This window comes from Hippoglossus hippoglossus, chromosome 4 (assembly GCF_009819705.1).
Source record: "Hippoglossus hippoglossus isolate fHipHip1 chromosome 4, fHipHip1.pri, whole genome shotgun sequence".
NCBI classification, from domain to species: Eukaryota; Metazoa; Chordata; class Actinopteri; order Pleuronectiformes; family Pleuronectidae; genus Hippoglossus; species Hippoglossus hippoglossus.
Genome location: NC_047154.1, coordinates 19,873,563 through 19,897,463, shown reverse-complemented (window position 1 = coordinate 19,897,463; position 23,901 = coordinate 19,873,563). Strand labels below are relative to the sequence as shown.

The window sequence follows — 23,901 nt, the reverse complement described above, 5'->3', positions numbered from 1 at the left end:
AGGCTAACATGCAGAGAGGACGAGATGATTTCCCAGAGCCAGCACAAGTCTGCTAATTTAATGATGCCAGACAAACAAATGTGGCACTGGTACGTGCTTGCTGACCAACCAGTTGAGATTAGCCATCGTTAACAGTAGAAACAGCCCTGAACTATTGGCTCTTTGGCAAAACGGAGCAACCTACATTTATCTGTCTTCATGTCTTACAGGGTTTCCATAAGGATATATGGACTAACTAAGTTAGTGAGATTCAGGGGCATGCAATTCATTTTCTTACACGATTGTAAACATGCGGTGAATAACTAAAGAAGAATTAGGAATACGATTTCTCCATCTGTTGCAAATGAATATCCTCTTGATCAATTAAGCTTTTTGGGCTGTTCTTTGTCCCCCTGCTGCTGTCTATTGTGTCAAGTGTTTCTCTGATGTTTTTGCTTGTCACCAAATTTACTGCAAGCAAAATTAGAAATTTGGCCTTTTTGCTTTCTGCCTGAACGCTGTGTCTGCAATTCCGACTCCACAAATTGAAATGCAGAACCAGCCGGACCATTAAAATGCCACGGCAGCGATACAGAGACAGATGAATTTGCAATCTGCCAGTGGCCAGCTGTTGCCCCCCCCCTCCCCCCTCCTCCTCCTCCCTCATCCCTCAAACCTCCAGGAAGCCTCCAGAAACTTCCTCGCCAGCTACCAAGGACAAAGGCCTCAGGGGGGAGCTGATTTTTAAATTACTGGACTGCCTTCCTCTGAATATCACACCAATAGATAATCTCACTGTGTCCCGCAGAAATGAATAGAAATGAGGAGTGTTTGAGGGAGCCAGGTGTGTCAGCAGCGAGGGGTGGTGTCATTAGTAGGCCTGGCTGTCTCGCAGTCAGTAAAGACTTTGAAGTTGCAGTGCAGTGTGTGTTTTTCTTTAGAATTAAATTCAAAATAAGACCAAGGCATTTTGGGGGGTTTTGGTCACAAAATCCTCATTAATCTGGGATTTGGGAAGTTTTTTAATGACATTTAAAGGTCCTATATTGTAGAAAGTTTTATTTCCATTTTTTTATTATTATAAAGCAGATCTAGGTGCTTTATAAATACTCTGAAAGTATCACAACGCTCAACCCATAAAAAAAGGCACAGCCGTCAGGACTTTGTGAGGTCACAAGTGAAGTCAGACAAAATAATGGGCATAGTTCAAACTATGTTGAAAATTGCATCACCGTCTAATTGAATTTACCTGCTAACGATTCAGATGTACAGTAGTTTGTGCCTTAGTCAGCACAGGGTGTTCTCCTCAAACCTTCATTTTTTAAGGAAGCCAGGAGTTGCCTCAGTGGAAATTAGTGTCAGACCTTTAAATTGCCTAGAAAGCCTTTCATAACAACCTTCACAAGGATGTAAAATACAAAAACAACTTAACAGATTTCCACCAGATTTTTTTGTAACGCTGTGGTATGGGTCAGAGAAGATCCTAATAGACTTTAGTGTGGATCCAAATCAGGGGGCAGACACATTCATGTGAAGTGTTTGTGATCCAAATGCAGTAGTAGTCACATTCAGTGCTGGCCTTCCATAGAAGGATCTGTCGTCTATCCAAAAGATGAAGAGACTCTCTAATATTCTGTCATTTAGCAACCAGTCTTATCTCACCATGCCTCCCTCTCTGCCCTTTAAGTAATTTCTCCTTCCCTTTATATTCGTACTTTTCATTCTCTATTATCTCGATTCTCATAGAATAACTGAACCCTTCGGTTTAAATATCTTTGATGTCCATAACAAAAGAAACAATGCTGCTTCATGCGACTCTTACTTGGAGACCTCTGGGATTTAGCTCTTTAACACACCATGCTGCTGGTCCATCCCCGTCTCTGTTCTCTGACACGGCCCATAGAGCAATACTCCCCAGTCAATATGATACCAGGCTCAGATGGCACATTTACTTCCTGACTCCTCTCTGAGACAATGGTGTCGAAGTGGCTTGAATGTGTGTATTTGATCCACCACTCTGCCACGTTGAGAAGGGGTAGAAAACCCAGATGAGCTGCTGACTGAGGAGAGGATCAATAATTAGGTTTGACACTGAATGGAGATGAGTAACCACATAATCAGTGCTATAATTTGTCTCATTGGCTTGAGGATTGTGTTTTACTGTAAAACCTGCTGTGAAACCTGCCGTTGGGAGCTGTTAAACCACCTACGCAAATTTAATTACACTGTTTTAATAGAGTTGTATTGAAATGATGCAGGTTTCTGTTTAAAGTTTTGTGAATTTGAATGGGATAAAACTCAATATGTTGATGCTGATTCAAAACTAGTACAACCCTCTTGTTCTAACACTTCACATAACAGCAGGGAGCTGCTGGCTCCCTTTGTTCAGAATATTCTAGATGAATAATATCAGCTGGTCTGCAAATAAATTACTCTAGTGGTGTTTGTTTGCGGTTGACCAGAGATATTCCCTCCACAATATCATATTTGCTTTCAGGAGGCAATGCTGAAATTTCTAATCGTGTGTGGTGTATTATTTCTTTTGTCAGGAACTCTACGTTGGGGCTATTGACATGTTCGGAGAATACAGTAGGGGTAGACAGTATTTATTAGATCCTCTATTGTTGTTAGATGTCATTTTATATTACAATATTGAATCCGGATTTTGTGCATTTTCTGCATTCCATCTACAGACTGGAAATATCTTATCCAGTGATCACAGTTTGTCTATGAGTTTCTGAAGTTGTTACATAAAATATTTAGTTTTTTCTGTCTGGCTGTGTTCCCTCCTGTAATTATTTTGCACACACAGTTTGACTTTGTATCCAGCAATCTGTCTTCATGGTTGCCTCCAGTGGTTTAACGCCAGCAGCATCATCTCTGATTGGCTGGGCTGTCACTTCAGGACTTTGTGGGCTCTGAGTGTGCAGCTGCCTGAACCTGGCTGGCGCCTTCGCTCCCACCTCATTGGTTTTGCAAAGCCTGGCTGCCTCTGTGTCGAGGGGTTCACCAGCCAGCACCCGTGGGCCCCAAGCATCCACACCAAGGAGTTACATAACTGTTAGAAGGGAAGGGTAACTTAATAGCTCGCTGCTTTCTCCAGAATGGTATAATAAGGTGATGGAGCTGCCTCAGAGTTTCTACATTTAAATTTGTATGCCTCCGCGCCAGCGACAGCCAGTGGCCGGAGGCATTATGTTTTCGGGTTGTCCGTCCCATTGCCGTGAACGTGATATCTCAAGAATGCCATGAGCGAATTTTCTTCAATTTGATACAAATATACCAAAGGTCAAGGTCATGGTGGCCTCACGAAGTATGTTTATGTTTTTCGTGAACATGATATCTTGAAATCAGCTTCAGGGATTGTCTTCAAATTTGGTACAAACGTTCCCTCGGACTCAAAGATGAACTGATAAGATTTGGGTGGTCAAAGATCAAGGTTACAGTGGCTTCAAAAAACATGTGTTTGGCCTCTTGAATGTGAGATCTCAAGTGTTTGAGGGAATTTCTTCAACTTTTGATCAATTGTCACTTGAACTAAGATTTTCTGATAAAGTGATTATGTTTCAGTGGTCAAAGGTCACACTGACCTTATATGAATCTTGGAAAAAAGCATGTAGAAATATGTACACGGACACAGCACTGATTGTCACAGGCGTACAACCGCAGTGCGGTAATTCATTTTAAACATTTAACTGCCACTTACATTCAGAACGAGTGAGAATGTGAGAGCAGGTAGGTGGTTCATTATGTTGCTCAAGGACATTTTGACAGGATTGCTGTTGATAGACAGACTGACTCATGCTTCTAAAGCAAAATATTGACCTTGTGCTGTGAAGCACACTTTAAGTGTTGACATAAAATGTACTCACTTTTGTTTCTTAGATGTCCTCTGTTCAAAAATGATTTTAGCCTCGATACATGCATAAAAACAACTGTCCTTAGTGTCACATTGATGTCACATGGATGTAAGTGACCCCATGTAATCAGTCACAACCATACTCTCCTTCAAACATTCTTGAGCAACACTGTTTGCTGCCCACCTCATCTGCACAGCTGTAAGAAGGGGAACACAATTTCAATAGCGTTATATCCGCCAAGGCAGTGATTCCTAAGGTGTCTTATCAAGGCGTTATAAATATCTTGTAAATTTGCCTTGAGATTATACAGTTTAACCACAGAGATTATCACAAAAAAACTATAGATTAAAAGAAAACACAAATACAGCCAAATATATAGAACTTGAATTTAAAAAATAAAGATACATTTGTTTATATAAAATGTTAAAATGAATGCTAAATGCATAAATCTTTTATAGGTTTCTTACTCTGTAAAATAAAAGTTTGCTGTGAAGGCCAATATCAGCCAATTGTTATCAGTCAACTGATCTTTTTGGATACACACTGCACCATTTGCTTGCTTAAACTAGAACTCTAAACATTTGGGGTATCTTTTCCATTTCCTAACTCCATTTGCTGTGCTCGGATAGTATCTCTTCAGTAGTTATTTATGCACTAACAACGGGTTAATAATGCATTTGAAGCATGTTTAGGTTTACTGTAAAGTGCAAATGCCTGTTCCTCTATTCAGTGACAGTCTTACTGAGTCCTGACACTGTACCCCAGTATACTGTAGTAGTAGATCCATTGTAGGTACAGCATGGTATTCTTTCAGTGGAAAAACCTGACCTGTCTACCTGATACTGCAGGGACTTGCAGAGGGACAGTATGGCTAGACTTCACTAAGGTCACTGGTCATCAATGTCAGCTGACCTCAGATGAGTGTCCAGTGGTCCTCAAGGTGCCCGGTTTTATCTGTCCTCCCTATGGAGACAGGAGGAAGGTAACAGGGCCTAATAGGCTGGAAGGCAAACAAGAAGTGGACAGGGGACTTTAACTGTCTGCTGCAGGAGCAACACTTGACATGGAACAAACTCCGGTGTCATCTCAGCTGTACCCACCTCTGAATGAAATGTTTATCATAAAATGACAGGTGTTCACTTGTGTTGCCTTCAAGCTTAATTTAAATGAAGGCAGAGTTCCGAGGAAGTGATTAACATTTAAAATATTCCCCCTTAAGGCATCTGCCCTTTTACTACTTTGCTCTACTACAGCAGCCGATGCAGTTTAGTTTCAGCCACTGAGTCTGAGTCTGTTCTTTCTCGTATGTTGTGGCTAGAACTGAATGCTGAGTGCTGTACAATACATACAAAAGAAAACTACAAAAATATAATTACAATAAGTAATAATAGAAAATAAAGGTTAAGAAGTGAATAAAGAATAACTAAGGGTGTTTGAAAACCTGGGATTAAACTAAAAAGTCTTTAGTTTAATCTTAATTCTTAATTGAATTTAAAAGGTAAACAAATACAGCATAAACATTTATATATTCAAGTCATGCAGTAATATACACTAATGTAATCTATAACATTCATAACGTTTTGCATTTGTACAAAACATAGAATGCCTTACATGCTCTTATATGGCTATAATGTTTCTCCAGACAGTTTTTTCTGCAGAGGAAACCCTCTGACTCTCTGGATTAAATGATATTGAATGTGGAGGGTTGCGGAGGTGGAGTACAGGTTTGGACACATTGGACACATCAGCAGATTTTATTTTTAGCCGCATGTGTTAAGTAGTTTACCTGTTGGTGAGGTCTGAGTAATGGTCTGTCTGCCCAACAAGCCCCCAGGCTACAATTAGAGGAAGCCTCTCATTCCCCTCTGTGTACATATCCCCCTGCCCTCTCTTTATCTCCCTTTTTTTCAACTTCTGTCTCAGTCCGTCTCTCCTCTGTGTTATCTGTCTTGATCTCTCACTGTCTCTCTCTCTCTCTCTCTCTCGTCTCTCTCTCTCTCTCTCTCTCTCTCCCACCTTGCTCTTTTCCTCTCCACCTCTTTTTTTCCTTGCTTCCATCTACTTCCTTTCCTGCCTTGTTTACTGCCTTCAGTCAGTCACTTTAAAAAGCCACCGGGGATAAATCTGACAGGTTACGCACGCGCACACACACGCGCACACACACACGCACACACACAGAGTACATCAAATTCAGACTGATACTGTACAGTGTTGATGTAATCTCCCTGCTTGTGCTAATGCTTTTTTAATCCTTCCAATATTTATTATACATACTTTGTATTTTGTGCTGATATATAGCATTTATGCTCATCTGTCTACGGTATCAGGACAGTGCATGTATGTGGGCTGGAATGATATATGTATAATAGTTCTATGTTTTCAACTGACAGATAAATGTCAGGATGAAAGTTGCATCTACTTGATTCCACGGACTTTTGTGCTTTCTTGCATTCAGCAGTGCACATTGTTTGTGTGCATGTGTTTGGACTGCGGGGCATGCTCTTATGAATATGTGTATATAGTCTATTTTACACAGGCTTTACGGTCTAATAGGCTTCTATAGTCTTGCCTTGTCACTCCTCTGGAACAGCTTAGTGAAATTTGCATGCTCTGGTTTTGCCACTCAGGAAGTATCCAACCATTCCTTTCTGTTACTGGTGTAAATCATCACACCACAAACCGCCCACCGTCCACTTTTTTCAAGTTCAAAAAGGAAGAAAATACAAACTAAGAGGATTACCTGGAGCCAAGTCTTTTCTTCAGATATGATGCTGCCTCTCTATTGCAGCCACACATCCCTGTCCTTATACCCCTGTCTGAAAATGGAACTAACGCATGGCTAACAGTCTTCTGGATACCTCTGTCTCTCTCCATTAATTCTCCTGTTGGGATGGTATAGCGATTTCCAGACTAAAGATCTTTTGGATGATGGAGGCAATGCTGACCGGTGCCTGAGCTCTCGGCTTCTAACTGTCACTGACAACATCCAACTCTCTCCTCATTTGTCAGAAGATGAAAATGTGTCCAGAATGTGTCTCCCCTCCCCCGCTCTATATGCAAACATTCACATTTCTGTTCCTTCCGCAAAGAGCAAATCATGTTGTTTTTACCCAGATGTGTGTGATAAAACATTTTCTGTGTGCTTGTTTGTCCGCACAAGCAAGAGAGACACAGGGGAGAGGGGGAGAGAGAGAGTCAGAAGGAGCTGAATGAATGGACGAATAATTACGCAGCTCTGCAATGAAGAACAGTTTTACCAATTTGAAAAAAATTATAATTATAAGGTTATCAGTGTTGATATTGTGGTGATGGCCACAAGCACAGCAACGTATGGAAGAGTAAAGGCCCAGGACTTGAGTTCCAGGACAAATTTGTGTTCACACAGGGAAAACAGTATGACCACATCCAGAGTGATGAGGTCTCAGGACGTAATGAGGACACATTTAGGTGCGTTCAGACCTGTACGTAATGATGACCACTTGTAATCAAATCACTCAGGACGAATTATAATACCAAATCTGAACGGAGTCTCTGAGGCATCAGTGGGTTCAACCTGACTATCTGAGCCAGTACTGTACAGTGCAGGAACAAACAGACAAACCTTTAGGGCCTGTTGTGTTGCTGTACCTGTGTTTATACACTGTAGGAGGAAGAATTGGGGAGAATTCTCTGATTTGTGTTTGTACTAATAGTGCACAACAGCAACTGGAGCACTGTGCTTGAGAAGTGATGCTGCTGATGAGGCTGCAGTTTCTCCAGAGCACCTCAGCCTCCCTGCAAAGATTCACCAGCTTCAGCACACACACACACACATGCACACACACGCACACACATACAGACGTATACAGAAAATAATGAACTTAAGAGACAGTATAGTGAATATGTGCATGTTAGTGACACATCTCACTTATTTTGAGACTATGTGTCTGCGTCTGGGGTGATAGTGACAGTTTTATCAAAAATATATATGGAGCAAAATGTTTTTACAATAATGATATTCAGCTAATGAGAATAAGTATTTTCCATTTACCTTCCTCTTTTCCCCTTGAGACTATTAATTTACAAAATCATTTTTGTAAATAATCACAGTTACACCTAGTAAACAGTAATAACTACAGACTTCTCTACAGTAAATTCGTAGAGTATATTTTTTCCAAAGCTCAGCATGGCTCCTGTTATTCAGATCTTTTAATAGCAGGTAGAGTACGTTTGTGCTGGAAATGCGTGAACCATCACTCAGAAGAAATGCATATTGAGACCATAGGGCTTAAATGTATTTTCATGTTTGCTTCTTGCATTGGAAATGAGGGAGGATGAGGCACATACATGGGGCATAATGGAGGTGGAAGCAGAAAAGTGATGGAATTTAAAGAAAAGGGGAAGCAGAGTTGGAAATGAAATAGGAGAGATGGCACTTTAGAAGATGAAGTAGAAAAGAGGGGAGAAGATGGCAGTAGGGAACAGGAAGAGATAAATGACAAGAGGAATAAAGGAGATGGGAGTAGGGAGTTTAAGAAGATAATGAAAAATGCAGAGACAGAATAGTGAGAAGACATAGAAATGCTTCCCAACAAGGAGGGGAGTATAAGGGAGATCAAGCAGAGTACAGAGGACGTCCTATCCTCATTTTTTGTGCTGTTTTTTTTTTTTTTTGAGTAATGAGGCTGTTAATTATTAGAGGCATGCATGGTTTATTAAATCAAAGTGTTTACAACTTCCACTGTCAACCAGATTCTGAGTGGTGCTCGCTGATATTGCCATGGTAATTACAGTGTCGTGAATGAGTTTATTGATGGACCCACTCATAAGAGTAATACATTAATCATGAGTCTCTAATTATTTTAAAAGTAATGTTTTTACTTGCTGAATAATTGATTGAACTTCTCTCTAGGTTGGTGCTGGCAGGTTAAGACAACCCTGAACACATACAACAAAAAGTCACAGCCTTCATTCCTGAAGAGCTGCTTTTTTCCTTCTTTGCCGCATAAGGAACACAATGTAAAACTGTTAGTTCCATTTAATACACAGAATCACACACCTCCTCCGCGCGACAAATCTCATTAAAGCATTACACACAGTTGTGCCAGCAGCTTCTATCAAACCCTTTGCTGTGTGTGTATGTGTGCACACACGTGTGGATACATGTACAAAATAAGCATAGTGTAGGATTCTAATAACATGGCAAACAAGAGTTATATTTAGATGATTGTTGAATCTAATATCAAACATAATCCAGGAGTCCTCACAGTAGAACGTCACAAAGTGTGTGACTTATTATTTTCAATAGTCGGTATTCTGTCAGACCTTTAGTTGTGGCTGGTTCTGTTTTTGCGATTTAGAATAATATTATATTATATTTCTTTATATAAATCTTGTTTTTTAGTTATCGATATGCAAAAATGACAAAGCTACAGCAAAACTTACAATATAGATGTTTTTAAATGTCCAAACAAAATATAATACATTTTTAATGGTTTACCTGTAAAAAAAAATGTATTTGATTGATTATCAAAATGATTGCGGATTCATTTTCTGACAGGTTCACAGTTTTTAAGTCAGTCTTACAACAACGGTTAGGCATCAGTATGTACAGTATATGGAAACAGGCTTCTATGTACATATGGACACTTAAACAGGTTGTGTTTGCTGTGATCATTCCTCCTGTTCACGCTGACCATTAAGAAATCCCGTCCTCACGTTCCAGCGGAAGAGATGGGGGACAAAGTCCACAGTCCTCCTTACGTGCAAAAATAAGGGACCTCTTGAACTTTCACAACAAAAGCATGACAATTCTGCAATGTTTACCAAACGTGCAGCAAACTGCCTTACCCCTCTTACTTTAATACCCCCCCTTCTCCTCTCGCTATTGTCAGGAAACAAGGAGAGGGGAGAAGCATGAAAGATGAAATTTCTCACTCACACTTGCTCTTGTGCACACAGTCTCACAGTTTGTCTCTGAGACACACAAACGCACATCAAGGTCAGTCAGGCTCAGGCTTGGTTTATCTGCAGCTTGCAGTGAGCTGTTGGAGAATGCTGTGCTGCCAGTCTTCTCTCTGCTTTCTGTTTGTACTGTGCGTGTGTGACAGTGTGCAACTCACTGTGTTTGTGTGAGAATAGAAAGTGAGAAGGAAATGGCAGATTGCCTGTGTATGTATGTGTGTTAGTAATTGAGGAGCACACAGGAAAACATGTTTGGTATGTGTGTATGTATGTGTACTCTGCAGTGGCTCCGGATTACAAAGACTATGTGATTGAGGCCTGGGGAGTGCTGTTGCAGGAGGAAAGGGACAAACACTAATACACACACGCTCTGCATCATAGCTGTGATTAATATATTTGGTTGTCATTTTACTTGCCCTCTTTTGTAATGTATATACAGAGCGTCATCAGTGAATTAAAAAAACATTAATATCAGAATAAACAGACGTCGATATTTGCCCGGTCACATGTTTATAGCATGTAATCAATGTGTGTTGCAGGATTCAGCCCAGGAAGGTGTAATCACCCGCGACATCCACCGCACCTTCCCTGCACACGACTACTTCAAGGACTCTGACGGAGATGGACAGGATTCACTGTACAAGATCTGCAAGGTGAGATTATTATTTTGCGATTGTGGAGGGACACTGATCGAGCAACAGAGATGGCTGTCAGTTACATCCAAATACTTTGAAATGACAAGGAACTGAACTTAGATCAAACTTGCATTGGATTGCACAGTACTGTAATTCTATGAGAACAGAAGTTAATTCTGAAACTATTTTTTAACCTTTCAAATTTGTGCCTGTCCCTCACAAGCCAACTATTAGCTTTTTTTCTCTTTGTGGTCTGGCAAGGCTCAGTAAGAATTTGCTTGGCATTCAAAGTTGGCTCAAAAATCTATATATGATTGACAGTACCCGCGTTTTACTGAGACATCACCATGAATCTTTCCTACATGACATAAAGGACGTTGAACCCCTCAGTGGTAATTTATCTTATCATCTAATTCTAAGTGGAAAAATATAGTGGCTGCCACCAAATTCTTTTTCTGACCATTTGATTCGGAAAGATATGTTGCATAGTTTAGATTTGGATGATTTTGGGAGATAATTAATAAAGATAAAATATATATAATTATTATATATATATAAAATATGATAAACATGAATAAATTAATCATTTAAACAATTTTGATTGTGCTGCCAGGCTGATTGATCTTTGAGGCTTTGCAGGGGATCTGAAAAGACTAAACTATATAAACATAAAAAATAACCAATAGAAACGTTCAGATCAAATATGCCAGTTTGAAAAGTTGCATCTTGAGATGAGAGAGATTTAATATTGTGAATTTAATAGAGGGAACACAAGCGAGGGGCAGAATGACCAAAGGCTCTCGACCCCATGGTAGTTAAGTGAGCAGATGCTGTGGTGAGCTGCTGGAGAACAAGAGTAATATGTTTTATGGAAGCAGTTCTGGTAATAACACGAGCTGCTGAATTCTAAACCAAATGGAGTTTGTGTAGAGACCATAGAGAACAGTGTTACAATAGTCAATAGGGGATGTAGTAATGGTTTGATTGAGAATAGCAGTGAGTGCCGCTAGGTGCACGCGATGGACAGAGGCAATTAATATTGCACAGATAGAAGTATGCAGACTGAGCAACATTGTTAACACTATCTTTCAAATGTGTGCTTGGAAAGATACTGTACTATCCAAGATGACAACCTAAATTTTATTGCTTGTTTAAGAAAATGGTAGGAGAGTCAGGATTCGATTTCTAGTAAATAATCAGGACAAGTGGGCTGGAGATTAAAAGAAGCCTCGGTAGATATATAGAGCCTGGTGTCATCTGCATAGCAGTGAAGTGCATTGCTGATTATCATTTGAATTTAACCCAGAGGTAGTAGGTAAATAATAAGTAGGAGGGGCCCAGAAGAGAGCCCTGGGGAGCACCGCTCATAACAAATGAGGACTGGGATTTAAGATTTTTGGATTGAACCAACTGAGTGTGGCCAAAGAAATATTATTTAAATGAAACAAAGGAGGTTTCACGATTCCAGTGGAATCTGAGAATTCAATGTGAGATGGTACCATCAACAGATGATCACGAAGTCTGTGACTGCTTATAAGAGAGAAAGTAGTTTAGAGAGAACTGGTAAAGTTGATTATTCAAAGCCGTCTTCATTGTCTTGAAGATTCAACCATGTTGATAAATGCCTTCAAATTAAATACCATGTATAACACATTCTTAGCATTTGATAATGTCAAATGCTATGATATATTGAAAACATAGAAACATACAGTAATGAACAGCCCTTTCTGCTGACCATGTGTGGATCAGCCACAAGCTTGGTAACAAAATAAGACAAAGCAGCAGTGCCTCCTCACCATTAAAATGGAAAAGTAAAATAAGTGCTATAAGGTGAGGATCCCAGTGGACTCACGTCCTGAGAGGACACACGGTACATTTTATTCCGACAAATGCCAAGGTCAGCATCACTGTAATGTATTAAAGCCAGTCTTAATCTCTGTCACTGTCCTGCAGCTCTGAACTCAACAAAGATGATTTTGATGCACAGATGACCTTGCATTGCTCTGAAGTCCAGTATATCCCACAGCTCTGTTAAAAACAGAATACACTAAATGTGACACTTACACAGCTCTTGTACATTTTCTCTATGTTCACGTGTTGATTATTTGCACCTGTACCTAACAACGTCAGCTACTAGATTCTTCAAATTTGGAAAAATAATTTAATAAAAAAAAAAAAATATATATATATATATATAAAACATGTGACACAAAGTGCATGGCAGTGAAATGAAAATGTATACTTTTAACATTAGAGACATATTTAAGTAACTGATGCAAACAGTAATTAGATGCTAAAAGTTTTCACTCAGTAGTTATGTAATGAACAGAAATGTGTGCACACAAAGCTAAATTAGTGAAAGGATTCAAAAGGAAGCTGTACGTATAGATACTGTACAATAGACATATTCATAATAAAAGGTAGTTGTAGACTGATGAAGTAGAACTTTTCCTCCTTTTATATTTTTCCTGGTGATGCAGAAGGGTAGTATGGCCAGTCAGCGCTCAGGGAGAACCTGTCAGGAAGGGTTAGCATCCAGTTTAGACCCAACTAGGTCAGTGGCGAGCCCGCCTTCATTTGTATGCAAATCCATGTAGATTTGCTGCTGATAAGGTTGGTTGGATCTTGAGGCATGAGTGGGTTATAGGCACAGAGGATCCAGGACAAAGTTTATATTCATCTTCATATCTTACTCAGTAATAAGCCTGGAGTCTTATTCTCTAACCTTTATTCTGTGGGGAAGGTCACCTGAGCCCCATGTTCTTTTCAGTGATAATATGCTTCATTCCGTTAATGCTCCACTCAGGAACACACTTCCAGCTAACCTGTACAACCTCAGACTGTCTGCTGTTGGTCTCTCAGAGGACCTGCCGGAGCAGTCAGGGGCTAAGACTCAAGAATAACACTAACAGTGGGTTTTCAGGGAGGGAGGAGAATATTATTCTCCCAGCTGCTGTGGCGATTCAGGACCTGTGACTCTCAGATAACTGGATGAAGAAGATCTCTTCTCTATTTCCATGGAAACTGAATTCAAACAAAGCTGGGGAAAAAAAGCAAACATGATAACACATTAACATACCTCATCAACCGAGCTAATGTTGCGTATCCCAGTGATCACTGAGTATTTCCATGCACATGTTATTCAGGATACTAGTTTATAGCCTGGTGACCGCCATTCTGATCAGACTTCCACATACGTGTAAACAGCATGCCTGCAGAAACTAAAGGTTTGCCTGACCTGACCCTTGACCTATAAAGACAAGTACCTGTTTCTACTGTAAACTGAACAAGTAATGTAACACGACAGAGCTACAGATCTCAGACGAAAATGTATTTACAGTCAAAATGTAGATGTTTTCACATGTACTGTTATTCAATACTTCACACACAGAAATCATATTTACCACTGAGACAATATCCCTGTCAGCTAGTTTACATTTTTTAATATAGTCGATGAAACACCTGTCTGGAGTGTTCAGATATTAATTATCGTGTTCAAGGACACTTTGACAGAACAGATGCCCACTAATAGTCACTGTTGCAATAGAGACCTGAAGCCATGACTCCACATGTGGCCTAGACTCTCTTTCAGTCAGTGCAATCTGTCATTCAGCATTTCTTTTGTCGGCCTGAGGTACCTGAGATTTCTTTTCCATATATTGAGATAAACTGGCATCAGTTACAGACCTTATACTGTAGAAGCTGAAACCTTTGTGATGTCAACAAAGTTAAACATCAATTCATTGTTCCCACTGCCCTGTAGTCCTCAGAATTAAAGCCCGAACAATTTACCGGCTGGCCGATAAGAATTGGATGATATGAGCTGTTATGAAAACTTTTATTTTACTTCATCTTTACTTTTCACCAAATCAATGACTGATAACACATTTTTACTTCTGAAACATTTTGTGAAAAGTTGTACAGAAAGTAAAAAAACATACTTATTGGTTAGGAGAAACTATAGATTGTAATAATCTATCCCTCTGAGCCTATTATCCGCACAGGCTAACTAATTTAAATTTCACCCACCAGGACCTCCCCCATCCATCTGTCAGCACGCACTTCTCCAAACCGAGTTGGGGAAGTGTGAATGCCACACTCCATCAAGCATGTCAGCTTGTAGATTACACTCCAGACAGCTCCACAAGACTTCTCCATTACCTCCACATCAAGCTTCAAATTAGCTGAACAGATCAGCAATGTAGCCCTGGACATCCACACACATTTTTCAAGCATGGAAATGGGGTAATAATCTTTAAACCCAATGTAATAGTGGGTTTATAATAAAAGTATTATATATATAGTTATAGTTAACATATACATCAAAGTCTCATTATCCTGTCAGCATGATTGTCAGGAAGATATTGAAGTTTTACCAGCTTAGTCATTTAGAGTTGCTTTGGATAAAGGCTGAAAACCACATAATATTTGAAAATGTTGAATTAAAATTGTGTTTTGTTTAGCTCCACCACCATCACACAACCATCTAGTTATAGTGAATATTATTAAAGGAAATCTCTTGTGTTCAATGGGTTTGTGCTTATACCTGCTTGTGCTGACCTGGTGGGGAAACACCGCTCATAACAAATGAGGACTGGGATTTTCAGACAAACTGAGTGTGGCCAAATATTTTGTATTTATTATTATTTAGCCTACTGTATTGGAACTATGATAACAAATATTTTTTAAATGCTTCCAAACAAGTTACAAAGAGTGAAGGTTGAATGGTTGAGGCATTTAAGCCTCCTCCCTGGATCCCTGTTTACACTGTGATTGCTCATTAGCAGCCCGGAAGGTTGGGAGACAGCGCTGGTCCTGAACCGTCATCTGAAGGTTGCTCTTTTAGTTCTGACTTTAATAAATAAACCAACAAGGTTTCTTACAAACTGTAAAGACAGTTAAAGCTTGGAAAGTATGAGCAGTCCATGTCTTTACTAACTACAATTTGTGTTGTGGTGTGACTAAGTTTCTTTACTGTCCAACATTAATCAGGCTTTGACGAATCATTGAATCAGTCTTTCCATCCCCAACCTCAGCTTGGTTTGTTAGTGGCAGCTTGTCTCCATGGTGAAGGATCCGCATGCTTTATGTTGTTGGTGCCATGAAAGTGAGCAACCATAATCAATATTATTATAATATCAATCTATCAAGTATAATGTTAACACTACTTGACGGTGAAATACTGTCTGAATCTGAAGCTCCCTTCAGAATGACAGAGCTTTAGAGTGAGTTTCAGATCCGTCCGGCCCATCTGTCTGCAAATAAGTAGCTGTTTACTACTTGAATGGTGATAATACGTCAGTGTTAATAATTCGCCCCCTTAGTGTCATAAAAAACAGTTATTGCAGGTTAAGAGGCTCCATCGTCTTTTTGAAATAAATGCCTGTGTGTAATACAGAGTTGTTATCCAGTGCAACTGTATAGTACTCATGTCATTCGACTCTTTCCAGATTTTCCAGTGGACAGTACTGTGATTTTTTTTTCCTGTATGCCTATGCACTTGTCCTCAGATTGTCTGTTTCTTTAAGTGGACATCAAATATTGGTGTTATGTTATTAGATACAGAGAATTAGCTGTATAGGGGAGAACAGAGGGACCCAGTCACCAGGGAAATTCCTCTGAAAGAAGGAAAAACCCTGATATTAGAGAGATCTGATCTCTGAGGAAATGTCATCTGTATACTGATGCTCTGACAACCTTCACATTAGAGTGATAAGACTACTGACGGCCAGAAGATCAACAAGGCACTAAGCTTTTAAGATAAAATGAGATGACTTGTCACAGTCTCCAAAATGTTTTTTCAAAAGATGGAGCTGAAATTCCAGTGGGTATTGAAAATATTACCAAACCATGAAAGAACCACGCAAGAAAGTCATATTTCAGGATGAGTCAAAAACAGTTTATTGCTCTTCTTGATCTCTTATCATAACCTCTGTTAGACAGAAAGTCATTCTAGCAACATACCCAAACATAACTAATGCTTTATGTAGCAGGTAAAATGACGGGCTGTTAAAATGTCAGCTGACACTCATCCCCCTCCCACTGCCTGAGTGCAAGACATTAAATACGCAGCTGCTTCACTGGAATCGCACATCCACTGGTGTCACTTTATCAGAATGTGGCTGAAATGTGCTGCCCCCAGACGTTGGTAACTGTGTGACTGTGAATATAGGAAGCAGTAGTAAAATATTAATATATTAAATAAGTACTCTATTGTATAAGATAAGATAAACTTTATTGATTCCACGCTGTGGAAATTCACTAGACAAGGTAGACAAGAGAACACATAAAAGCATGAAATATTATAAAATAGGCAATAAAGTAAAAATATAAATTAACGAAATACAGAGATTATATACACAATAAAAGGTACAATAAACAAAACTTACTGAAAAAAATAAACATTTGAACAGACATCAGTCTGATAAGAACTGCCTATAAAATGACAGACACCATGTTTGAGTAAAGATTGTTTGACGTGTGCTATTTACTTTGGTCCATGTCCCATCCACTAACATGGAGGAAGCCGGGTTTATGACCTGTAATGCTGCCAGCCACCAGGCGGTGATTGAGACGCTTTGGCTTCACTTTTGGGAAGCAGTTTTGTCATCTATTTTTATTTACAGTCTATTATGTATTCGTGTACCTAAAACATAATTAAATTGACTCCTAAGTAGCCTTTGCCAATTTCCAGCACCTCAGGATTTAGAAATGAAAATTAGCTGTTGTTCTTTAATACATCTTAGTTCGACAAAGCGGCACTAAACAAGCCTTTGGATCACAGCATCCATTCAGTGAGAGAAAGATATTCACACTTCCATGGTGATGGTATAGTTTCTGAGGTCATTAGCACCTGTGTGAGACAACCAGTGTTCGGCTTGTGTTCAAACCACCCACTGAATAGTTGGTTACGTGGTTGTTAGTGTTCGAGAGACTGATTCTGATCCGCCTGGTGTATTTAAGATTAGTTCAGCTGTAAGTGGAGCCATTATCACATCACAAGTCATTATTCTGTTCAAAAAGCATAATTGTTAATTTATCACCACTCTCAAATGAAATTCTTCTCTCCAGGATGTAGATAATAGAGATGTTTAGATAGACAGATTCTTTGTTGATCCTCTGAGAAATATATCTAGTAGTTTATGTGACAGTTACAAAGAAAAGCTGCACACAGGAATACAAGAAGGAAACATGAGAATAGTAATCGAACAGTAAAACAAGCATAAATAGAGGAGAGAATAAAATACACAAAAAGGATAAATATATAAACATAAAAAAAAGTATGTATGTTGAATGTGTTTCTTTATTGTTTTAGGCCCAGGGAGGGTGAATTATTCCTATATTTGTTTTTCCGAGATTGTGTTAAAGTGAAAGGGAACACACAGAGGAAAGTGGCAGTTGCGAGAATACAGCATCAACTCCTACATTTTAAACAATATTTATTGATGTCTAGGATTTCTGGCTGGGAGAATAACCAAAGTAATTTTTTCCCCTGTCTCCTTTTCCTTTTTCCTAACAGGCCTACTCTGTCTATGACGAGGAAATTGGTTATTGTCAGGGTCAGTCGTTCCTCGCTGCCGTTCTCCTGCTGCATGTGAGTAAACATGTCATCCCTCCATCCATCTTTTCTTGGTCAACAGAATGCATCTGATAGATCTATATTGTAGACAGACACAATACACACACACACGCAGACTTTAGCTGAGAGAAACAACATATCAATTTGCAATATATTGCAAATCGATACATCACAATCTATAACATCAAACATTACCAGGCAATACGTCTTGTGGACGCTTTTACTTTTATGTTGTACTTTCTACCTAAACATTTATCCTTTACATTTACTGGATAACCTCTCGTGCTTTTCCCTTGTTTTTAAAGTAAAAGCTCTCTGAAGCTGCTGGAATGTTCACATTCTACTAAACAGTCTGAGGACAACAATGAAACAAATCAACAAGGCCAACACCAATACAAAGAAAATATGTCGTTATTGTGCGGCTGCACCTTCACCTGACTAGCTCTACAGAAACCACGTCTGTTAGCTCTTACAAGGTGTAATAAAACAGAACAGAAGACAATATCACAGATACAGCGGAGGCTCAGAGAACAAGACAGGCAGAGAGAAAGAATGTCTTTGGCTGAAAGGAAAGTTGCTGACCGCTCAAATGAAAACAGCAGAATGATTTGGATGAATAGACGGAGTGAGAGAATGTGAAAGGAGGAAAGGCTGAAAGCACGAGACAGGGTCATATCAGAAAATGAGGAGGGACAAAGAGTTGGAAGAGGCATTCATTCACTTTCGCACACGTTTGTTCTCAAGGTCACAGGCAGTCACAGGGCTCCATATCTCCCTCTCACATACGTGTTGAAGTGAACTTTTTTCTGTGCTTTGTTCAGTGTTGCAACTTGTCTGCATAAAACACACTTGAATTTTTGTTTGATGAGCTGTTGAAAGACAGATGGGGGAAGAGACAGGGGAGTTGACTAATGGAGGCGGGACTCCCGAGTGGAGGAGAGAGGGCGGTGGAAGTTTGGTTGACGTCCAAACGACAAGGGCAGCAAAGGTTAAAGAGTAGGAAGACGGAGGGGGAGTGGAGAGGAAGGCAGAGGTCAGGAGGAGGTGGCGTGAGGAGGGAAGGAAAGAGAAGAGCTGCGGAGGAGCACGTTTAAGACAAATAATGAGGTGTATCGGAGAGAGGGACGTAGAAATCAGAGGAGGGTGGTAGAAGAAAACAGTAGAAGTTATTGAGAAGGAGGCTGTAAATTTTAGGAGGAGCCGTAAAACAGAGAGGTAATAGAGGAGGAGGAGGAGGCAGACAGGTTATAGAGGAGGAAGAGGAAGAAGGGAGAGGTTGTAGAGGAGATGTCAGGAATATTAATAGGGGTTCAGCTTTACCTGCAGGAGCCCATTCAGCCCCAAACACATACTGTCACTCTGATTAAATATCACCTCACTGTGTGTGTGTGTGTGTGTGTGTGTGTGTGTGTTGTGTGTGTGTGTGTGTGTGTGTGTGTGTGTGTGTGTGTGTGTGTCTGTGTGTGTGTGTGTGTGTGTGTGTGAGGGGAAATAAATCCATATAGCCTCACAGATGCACACACACACACACACACACACACAGTGATAAGTTTTCTCTCATGGCTCTTATCTTCATTCATCTGAGCCACATATACACTGAAACATGCAGAAACTGTGACATGTTCACTTATAAATATATTTTTACACAGTTGCTAACTGTCCTCTAAGATCATTCTCACCTTCCTCTGTCTTTCCTCGTGTATTGAGAGCTCGTCAGATATGTCAGAAATGAAATACATCATTTGCTTCAAGGGGCAGATGGGTGGAGTTTACCCAAATCTTTGTAAATGAAATGTGACTCTGCTATAACTATAACTGACGTGCACATAATAAGAGTGAATCTGTTTCTTTTCTTGAAGTCTTTGTCGACCAAATGTCCCGAAGAGCTCTCAACAAAAGTTACCCAGTTTGCTTTGGTGGCGCGAGATATACGTTCTAAACGTTTTGTTGTTGTTCAAGATTCATACGTTAATATGGTCATTTTCTTTCAGATGCCTGAGGAACAGGCCTTCTGTGTGTTAGTGAAGATCATGTATGAATACGGCCTCAGAGCTCTCTACAAGAACAACTTTGAAGATCTTCACTGCAAGTTCTACCAGCTGGAGAGGCTAATGCAGGTTGGTGATGCAGTGTTTACCGGATTTGAGATGTAATGGAATGTATTAATACAATGCAATAACGTAGTGCTAGGAAGACGACCCTGGTTATCAAGTGGGACAGGCTGCTGATTTAGGAAATTACCCCATTATTTAGTCCCTTTTCAATGTACTTATTTCTTATTTATTTAAAGGGACACCAATTTAGTTTTGTACTCTTATAATTCTGTATTAACAAAAAAACTCAGACCCTGAGATCGTTGTTGCCCAAACCTCAGTCCCAGTGTATTCATTGATTGTTTATCCTCTCAGTTTATTCATCACACGTTTTTTTTAGTCACCTCTGGCTACGGCTGAAGAAACGATTAATCTCTCCACTTGGTGGCGGGATTTTAAATGATTCAGCCTCAGGGTCCACTACTATTTCACTTCAAAATGAAAAAAGTTTATCAGACTTTTCGGCCATGTCATAAATGTAAATGCCATGAAATTCGCTTGACATAACCAGATATCCGTCTTGGAAATTTCATTTACACGAGATTTGATTTGATTTTTACTTTCCGAACAAATGTCCCCTGGGTTGTTTCATTTAATTACTCACTGAGTGTAAGGTTTGTACAATGAACCAATACTGGACACCATTAAAAGGAAAAGACAAGCAGACAGCAAATAGCCTCACAAACTAAGTTAAATCATATCCACAATTGTAAAGCTCATATTGCATTTTCTAAAGGTTTCAACGGGCTTTATTCACTCTGTTTTCCTCAAGGCAAAAGTAATCGAATATAACAGTAAGTCATTTATGTTCTGTATGTACCGAACCTGCAGTCTCTCTATATGATAAACTGCATTCTGTCCGTCTGTGTGCAGTCCCATCTCTTACTCCGGTATTACAGCCTAAATCCAGTCACTGAGTTGAGTTAAATCGTCCTGGCTCAGCTAGCAGTCGTCTCTCAGCACCTGGATCAACTCGGTTAGCACTCAATTAGCATCGGCCTAATGAGATCAATGTAAGGATGTTAGCATTGACTGCTAATTATTGGCACTCAGGTGGGAGCTCACTATCTGATCCAGTCAGGTGTGATGTGGCATTGGTAAGCGTTAGCTGCCAAAGTGGATTTCTATCAAGGCTAATTGAATCCTGTATTCTCTGTACATGTGTTGACACTGAGGCAGACGCACACTTTTCTACAGCTGTATTTTTCTCCTTAAGTAAAGTTGATAAACGCTAAAAAAACAAAAATGGTGAAGAAGGGGAATGAAGTGTGAAAAAGATAATAATGAGAGTAAGAATTTTCCTCTTAATAGATATGAAAGAAAATATAATGATAGAACATTGACGGTATGAAATTCTGTGGTTCTCACACTGTTTGCATTATATACATCAGATAATGAAACCGCTCAGCTCTGCAAACTTGTATTTTGAAATGTCTTTGCAACTTTAGTTTTAAAAATCCTTTGTACAATAAAATGCTTTCAAACTAGATGTTAAACAATGTGTGCTGTACAAGTAATGTCCCCTATATTTTTGAACTGTTTTATGTGTCTTTTCTTGCTGCACTCTTGAAAGAGATCATAATCTTTGAGACGGCATGATTTAATAAAGTATGAGTAAAAATGAAATAATTTAAAATTGAAATGACAACTGGAGCCTCATACTTGTATTGTTGTAAATGCTGTTTTATCTCACACGATTCTGCTCCTCCTGACAGGAACAGCTTCCAGACCTGTGGTCCCACTTCCAGGAGCTGAACCTGGAGGCGCACATGTATGCCTCCCAGTGGTTTCTTACCCTCTTCACTGCCAAGTTCCCCTTGTGCATGGTGTTCCACATCACTGACCTGCTGCTCTGCGAGGTACAATTTGACTCACGGCCCCACATTGTTCTGCAAATACTGGAAGAGTGGTTCTGTTCACATTGTCCAGAGTCAACTTCTGGAAAGATGAAAGTAGTAACAAGGTGGTAGTAAAGGGTTGGGGTCATGGGAAGGGAAGTTGTGAGGTTCCCAGCCATCACAACAGGCGGACAGAGACATGAAAGGAAAGAGAAGGATGGAGAGATAGCAGTTTGTTGAACTTTACTTTTACCAGCTATCAGTATTTAGAAGGTAGAAAGCACCTTAGACTAAGTAGCATCAGCATTAATCCATCTACCATCTGCCCTTCTTAATCAATAGAGATGCCCTGATCAGGCTTTTTAGGGTTGAAACAATCACAGATTTAATTAAGTCAGTAGGATCTGGTGACCTGATCACTATCACTGCTTCCTTCTTGCTCTGAGGCATTTTTACAGGAAGCTCCTCTGAAGAGTTCTTCCTCTTCTCGGTATTCCACAGTACTCTGTGACTATTGTCATTGTAAAAGTCATCCATTTTTTTTCTTCTACCGCATTCTGTGATATTTTGCAGTGATGTCCTTGTCTTTAAAATGGATTCCCCTGAGATCACAGTGGAGCTTGAACAGTCAAATGAGAAAAGAAACCATTTTATAAAATGCTCTTAGATGCTTCACAGTCAGTTGTTTACGCAGATGTAAAACTGTATGAAAAGCAGTGGGATGTGAAGCAGTTGTTTTGCCTACAACTACTTTCCAACACACTGGCATTAATAGGGAAGATACAGAACCTAAAGAAAATAGAGAAATTCACTACACTGACCACTTTAATATAATTGTTGCCAGATTGATGCCCAAGCTTTAATTTTGTGACCGAATCATCTAATCTGCAGCTAAATAATTTGGGAATTTAGGTGAAGACAGAAACAGGTTTCAACTGATCGCCACCTGCTGGTGAGTTGGATCAGGTGGCAGGTAAAGAATCTGAAGCTGGAGCTGGAGAATGCAGATGTGTTCAGATTTGTTTTAAATCTTAAAGTTGAAAAGTTTCTTTAGATAAAACAGTGAAGTAATAAAGATCTTTGTCTTCCTCTCTTTTTCCATCCTTCTCTCATTCTGCCTTCCTACCTCACCTTTTTCCACTCCCTCCCTCCCTCCCTCCCTCCCTCTGTTTGCCTATCGGCCACAGGCTGAACAATTAAAAGGTTCCCAGGTTTTTCTCAACCAATGAGCCGCATTATGAGAATCTGCTCGTTAAACCAGAACTCTTATCTCTTGCATCCTTGCATCCCCCCCCCCCCCCCCCCCCCCCCCCCCCCCCCCCCCCCCCCCCCCCCCCCCCCCCCCCCCCCCCCCCCCCCCCCCCCCCACCCCCGTCTTAATTCTCTCCGCCATCTTTGTCATCAGCTTTACTTGTTTGCATCATCATTTTTTAGTCCTCTTATTTTCTCTTCTGTCTTTGTTCTGTCGCTCTCTCTCTCTCCACCATCCTTTCTTTCGTCACCTTTATTAATCGCTCCTATTCTCCCTCAGTCAGCCGCTGCTTTCTGCTTCTCAAAAGTTTGGATTTTCATCATTATTTTTTCCTCTCGACAACATTTTTCCTCCCATCCATCCATCCATCCAACTATTATCTAAAACACTTATAAGGGTTGCTGGAGCCAATTCCAGATACATATAGATATACAGACATACATACATACATACATACAAACGACCATTAACCTTACCCCAATCAACATGTTGGCCAGTAAGACCCTGGTTGAATCAGGATTCAAGCCACAAACTTTCTTGCTGTGAGGTGACGGGGCTAACCACTGTACCCCCATGCTGCCCCTTCGTTCCACCAGAATTTTTTCATTTTCTTTTTAACTAAACCTCTCTTAACTGCTTCATATCTTGAGGTCACTAGCCAAGATTTTTTTTGTAATGTATGAAACGTTGTTGTCTTTTTTACGTAGTCTCAAGCCATCACA

At 39.9% G+C, this 23,901-nt stretch overlaps 1 protein-coding gene across 4 annotated transcripts in view; it reads left to right on the top strand.

Moving 5' to 3' along the window:
* The window catches only part of rabgap1l (RAB GTPase activating protein 1-like), a 100,086-nt gene that overhangs the window by 49,684 nt on the left and 26,501 nt on the right, over window positions 1-23,901 (top strand). For all 4 annotated transcript variants that reach the window (XM_034583767.1, XM_034583765.1, XM_034583766.1 and 1 more), the window contains exons 14-17: window positions 10,322-10,435; window positions 17,937-18,011; window positions 19,988-20,113; window positions 21,805-21,948. In XM_034583767.1, the coding sequence (XP_034439658.1) occupies window positions 10,322-10,435; window positions 17,937-18,011; window positions 19,988-20,113; window positions 21,805-21,948 (459 nt within the window). The remainder of the gene's footprint in view (window positions 1-10,321; window positions 10,436-17,936; window positions 18,012-19,987; window positions 20,114-21,804; window positions 21,949-23,901) is intronic.